The sequence below is a fragment of the Alligator sinensis genome, unplaced genomic scaffold (genome assembly GCF_000455745.1).
Source record: "Alligator sinensis unplaced genomic scaffold, ASM45574v1 scaffold391_1, whole genome shotgun sequence".
Classification (NCBI taxonomy): Eukaryota; Metazoa; Chordata; order Crocodylia; family Alligatoridae; genus Alligator; species Alligator sinensis.
This window is the reverse complement of record NW_005841889.1, coordinates 972,872-978,871: the sequence shown is the minus strand read 5'-3', so window position 1 is coordinate 978,871 and position 6,000 is coordinate 972,872. Positions and strand designations below refer to the sequence as shown.

Sequence of the window (6,000 nt, the reverse complement as noted above, 5' to 3'; positions counted from 1 at the left end):
GGGAAAGAAATCAGGTTTCTGACAATTAGAAGTTCAAAGAAATGGTTCATGAGAGTAATTGTAATATCATAGGAAAGGCACAGAAAAGACTGGGTTCAGTTTCTAGCTCTTGAGAACATTGATTGTCTATGTAACCTCAGGCAATCAGTTAATTTATGTGAGTCTCAATTCCCCATCTGTAAATTTGGGACAATATTTCCCTACTTTACAGGCCTGTTGCGAAGATAAATATGTTTGATTTTGTGAGGCTCATAAATCATATAAGTGTCTAGAACAATAGTTTCTAACCTTTTGGCTGGGGACAGACATTACACATACACTGGTTTAAGTGATCAGAAACTGGTTTAAACCTGTAACAGACCATAAGTTCAGTGCACATAAACCAGTTTCAAAATGGCTAAAACTGGTTTAAGATAAACCTGGTTTAATGTAGTATTAGACTTAACTGATTTGGGTCTAACTGGTTTATGCGATGTCTGTCCAAGACCTCTTCCTGGTTTAAGTTAAACCAGAGTTCCCCAGCCTCCCAGGTGCTTTGCAGACCTGCACTGGGCTGGACTGTTTGCTCCAGAGAGCAGAACTGCCCCACCCCTCTGCTGCCTGGCTGGAGCTCCGACAGAGACTGCAGGTACAGCAGCGTTTGCCTGGCTTCCCCCTGCCCTACCCCCCCTCGCTTCTCGCTGCTCAAGCAGGGATCCCCCCTCCCTCCTATCTCCTACAGCATGGACCCCAGCCCCATGGACCCTAGGCATGTGGTATACTAGCTAATGGTGAGAGGTGTCTGTGTCCAGTCTCACTGGGACAGGCAGACAGGACAGTGTCCACTTAGGGCTTTTTGGAGCTCATGAACAGGTCAGCTGGTAATGCCCCTCCATTTCTTCCTTGGAAAAAGCTGTTTAAGAAGAGCTTGAACTAATGAGAGTGGCTTTTGTTTTGTTGATGGGCTGATAAACATTGTTATCATCCCCCTGCTGGCTCCCTCACCTGACAGGTTTGATGCAGACAGTGTGAAGAAGCAGGGAGAGGGAGTTTGAAAAGCTCAGTATCATCAACAGATGCATGCACTGCAACCTGCCCCTGCTTTTGCCTCAGAGTGGTAGCTGGGGGTTGGGGTCTAGTAACACCCCTGTCCCTTGAGCAGCAAGCAAGGAGAAGCCTGGGACCATGCGGCAGACCTCCCTAATCAGAGGTCCTTCCAGGGCCTACCCACCCCAGCACTATGGAAGGGAAGGGAGGGCTGCTCTGGCTTCTAGTCTGAGCCACTGCAGGCTCATGCCTGCATTTTTTAGGTCCAGAGGGAATGTCTGTTCAGCTGCAAGGTGGTTCAACTTAGACAGCTTGGATTAACCTGCAAAGATTGAATTAACTCAGGCTCAGGCTTTTTGAATGTCTGTCCCTAGCCTTTTAGATTCAAGTCACCGCTGACCAGTCTTGAGGCACATGTAGACACACTAGGAAGGCCCCTCAAAAAAGGTCATTTGTTTTCGCTTGTTTGTTTTTTTTACTACAGACCAATACTATAGAACAATTGTTACTACAGAACAATGCTTCTGCTTCAAACAAGTCAGAAAGACCACAGCAGATCAGAATCTTTTTATCACTATGGGTTCCTAATATAAATCTCTGGGTTTATCACATGAATTATTTTTGCATACCTATCAGTGTTAACATGGTGTGACACCCTTGTAAGTATCTCAAAGCACCCCAGGGTGTTGCAGCACCTTGATTGATGATCCCTGGTCTAGATAGAAAAGTAGAATGGTGGGACAATTACAGCTCTTTACAAGTTGTTTCTGTCATATTTCTTTTCTGCATTCTTTCATCTAGTCCCAAATATCAGCTAATCTGTGTTAAAGGTCAGTCTGGATATCTTGTTATCACATTTCCTACAGTATAGCCACAATCAACACTCTGATCTTTTCTTCCAAACTTCTCCACTTATCAAATTCTCTATCAGTGATCTTATCACCTTCCTCTCAGCCCCTAAAGACCATGACATTCATTTTTACTCCTCAAATTAACTAAATTGTAAGAAGAAATCTTGCTCAGGATGTTCAAAACTTGTACAAAATGTGTGTGCCCACATTTAGTTCCATGCATAAACCTCACCTTTATGCATACAATTATCTATGTAATTCATGTCTTCATGGGTAAATCTTAGCAGTTAGATACAGATAAATTAGACCATTTTCTCTGATATACTGAAACAAGATTTAAATGGGTTAAGAATGCCAGATGCATATTTGTTAAGGGTTCTATAATAAACAATACACTAGAATAAGTTAATTCTAGGCTACTCTTTACACTCTGCACTTCCATGAGAGCACTGAGTCCCTTTTAAAGAGAGAGGCAATCCTGTCCCAAATGTCTAAAACCATGTTACTAAAACATAAAGAGCTTAATTAAAATTACAAGAGGAAGGGAAATCAAAGTTCAGTCTAATATTTTACTTTAATGCACCCCTGTTTGCTCAGGTCATCTTCAGACTTCCAAACATATCATAGGAGCAGTGATATGAGTTAATACCTAGGCAGAAATAAATGAGTTATTTCTGGCCTTTCATCCTCAACTCCAATTTACTTGGCTTTTAGCAATTTGTTACTGACTCTGAAATGTTTTTGAACATAGTTTACTGTGATTTATTATACCATGATGATAATGCTCCTTCCAAGAATGAAGAGTTTATATTATGAAGTATATGTAAATAACCATCTGTTATCCAGACTGGTCCCTAAATAAGCCATTATTATTCCTCTTACAGGTTTGCATGATTTAGAACACCCTGATGTATCTTTGGCAGATGAATGGTAAGCCTTAAACAAAGCATGAAATTGGTGTCTGTTACTGATCTTTGCTTTGTATTGTTTGTGCTTACTGCGCCCATCTCTTTACACTGAAAGAGAAAGAGAGAGTGTGCTTATAAATATTTACATTTTAATATTTTGGCAACATTTTTTAGGTCATATTGCAACACCGATTTACATCCTGAGCACCGTCAAATGACTCAGTTAGAAGCTATTAAGCTCTACCTCACAGGAAAAGAGCCATTGCTTCAATGTAAGTACATTGTTAAACATATTTACACTGATTAATTTTGTAAATTATCTCTCAACTTGACATAATTAATGTAGTTGATAATATGATGGGACGGCCATAGTTAAGTGAGATCACTTTGCTAATTCTGTTTTTACTTAGCTGTATAAAGCAAACTGTTGGTACAGTACTTATCTGAATTAGTGTTAGATAAATAAAGATCTATTTTTTCCATTGCATACTATGTTGTCATACCATTTCATGTTTTGGTCTTAATTGTATTAATTTTACAGGATTGGTATGAGTTAGCATTCAGATGGGTTTTCTAGGGTAAATACAAAAATGCTTTAGGACTTGTTTGAAATATCAGGTTGTCTTTTGGATGAAATGTAAGCCTGAAACATGGAACTCTCAAATACGAGCATGAAAAATTGCATTTGTCAATCTAAATGCTGTTGTAATAACAAATAGATAAGATATTCTTCACTGTTTCATCTGAAATAGTTGCTGGTACAGTTCTAATTGCTTCCAGGTTCCACAGAAGCCTTATGTATGAACAAAACATGTTTTGAAACCTGTGCTATATTTTTAGTGTACATTACATACAGTAGGTTGTACCTCCAATCTACAGTATCCATGGAAATTTTCAAGAGCAGATTAGACAGACATTTGGCTGGGATGGTTTAGTTAGAAATGATGCTGCCTTTAGCAAGGGGGTGGGCTACATGAGTAGGATAACCATATGGGACTATCTGAAATCCAGGACACTACCTCACCACTGCTGCAGGCAAAGGCGGTGGGGGGGAGGTTAACACTGGTATTACTATTCAGGCAGCTGAAGAGTCAATGGCCCATTAATGACCCTTTGTTTTCTTCAAAGGTGTTAAGTACCCATTTTAAATCGTCATTCCACTAATCAAACTAACCTATTGCTGACTGCTAGGCTTCCTATTTCACAACTCCTGCAGCTCCAACTGCCTGCCTTGTGCCCTATGCCCAGGATGCTCATTTTAATCTTCACTAGCCAAGTGGAATCAACCTCCAAAATCCAGGACTGTCCCAACCAATCTGGGATGTATGGTCACCCTACTCATCTGGGGTCCTTTTGGGCATACTTTCATATAATTCTATGAAGAACCAATCTGGTTTTAGTAGAGGAAATATACTTAGAGTATAAGTAACTAATAGTTATATGTTATGCCACCAAAAATTGTTGATTCTTTTTCATTATATATATATATATATATCTATATATATATCTCATGCATTTTGCTATTGTTTTAATGCATAATAATAGGCGATAAAGAATTGATCCAGGAAGTTCTGTTTGACGCAGTAGTGAGTGCACCAATTGAAGCTTACTGGACCAGTCTAGCACTAAACAAATCAGAGTAAGTTGTGAAATATATGTGAGCATTATATTTAGTTTTAATAAAGTATGTGTAGTGAAAAATTAGAAAGGGTTATGAAATGATATTGAAAAAAATATCAAAAACATTTTAAGATCTGTTTGAAACAACATACTATGGTGTATTAAGGCTAGCTAAGGAGCTGATTCAGTAACAAAAAGTATGATTATATTTTCAAATTATAAAGAAAAATTCTAATCAACTTTGTTTGTGATCCTAGTAATTGATTATATAAATTAGGGGCCTAGTAATTTAAATTTCTTCAAAATTTGAATCCTTGATCTTTACTGCGGTGAATAAAAAAGCTAACATAAAACATTTATCTTACATGTTTACTTAAAGCTAATTTTGAAACTTTTTGTTTAGATTTGTAGTATTTCATTTTTTATCAATGTAAATTTTGAAACTGACCACCAGTATACAAATTGCAAATATTTGCAACAAGGTGTTCAGAGTTATTCGTTGAAGATATTAATTACTTTTTTAAAAATGAATATGTCATTGGAACTTGTAATTTATCTGAGAATAAGTTATATACATAAAATGAAAGTAATAATTATTTTTTCATTCAATTCTTCTAGAAATATGACACATTTATTTAAATTTTCCAAACCTAACTTAGAATCAAGGACATTACTGAACTGTACATTAGCTGTTTTGCATTTTAGTTTCTGTATTAAATATGATACATTTAAGCTGTGGCATTATACAGAGAAATGTTGCATACATTGGGGAAAATAAGTAATTTGATTAGCAGCATCTGTATGAGCTATTGCTGTTGAAAGGGAATTCTGGATGCTATCCAGATTAGGTTTGGTTAAATTGGTATGATTTTCTCTGTTATATGAAAGGTATATTATTGTAAAACCATATATGATATGGTAAAGTAATTTGTTGAGGTTGCTTTGTAATTACTGGAAATACATTTTTTTCATCTCTGCTTTTAGGAAAAGCACCAGGTAACTGTTGGTGGGGGAAAAAAGCATAGTAGAGTGTAGATTTTGTTTTCCTAATCTCAAATATTTCAAACAGATTAAAAATTAGTTTAGAAATATTCAATAAAAATTCAATGTATAAAGTATTTTAATTATTCAGCCTATTAAGTGAATTATTCAGCGTATTAAGTGAATAAACCCATTATCATTTAGAACTGAATGGATAACCAACTTTAATAGTATCTTGGCCTACATGCTATGGATTAACCACTCTCCTCTTAGCAGAACAGCAGTAATTCCACCACATGCAAGTAAGGCAGCTGCAAAGAGGGTGTGCAAAGGAGAGCTTTAGAACCTGTTTAGAGCTGTTATACTGCTAAACAAGAAGCTAAATGAAAGGCAGCAGGATGGTCAGAGGTGTGGTTACTAGTTGGAACTCCAGTTCTCGCGTATCTGAGTAGGGGACTATAGTTTCATAGTTTCATAGTAGCTAGGGTCAGGAGGGACCTGAATAGATCATCTAGCCTGAACCCTGCCACAGGCAGGAATGAATGCTGGGTTCACAAGACCCCAGACAGGTGATCATCCAACCTCCTCTTGAATTTGCCCAAGGTAGGGGTGAG

General features: G+C 37.4%; 1 protein-coding gene across 1 annotated transcript in view; it reads left to right on the top strand.

Annotated features, from left to right (window-relative positions):
• The window catches only part of CACNA2D3 (calcium voltage-gated channel auxiliary subunit alpha2delta 3), an 889,480-nt gene that overhangs the window by 727,277 nt on the left and 156,203 nt on the right, over positions 1 to 6,000 (top strand). Inside the window, exons 21-23 of the mRNA XM_025197140.1 lie at positions 2,762 to 2,807; positions 2,960 to 3,057; positions 4,331 to 4,424. Coding sequence (XP_025052925.1) covers positions 2,762 to 2,807; positions 2,960 to 3,057; positions 4,331 to 4,424 — 238 coding nt within the window. The remainder of the gene's footprint in view (positions 1 to 2,761; positions 2,808 to 2,959; positions 3,058 to 4,330; positions 4,425 to 6,000) is intronic.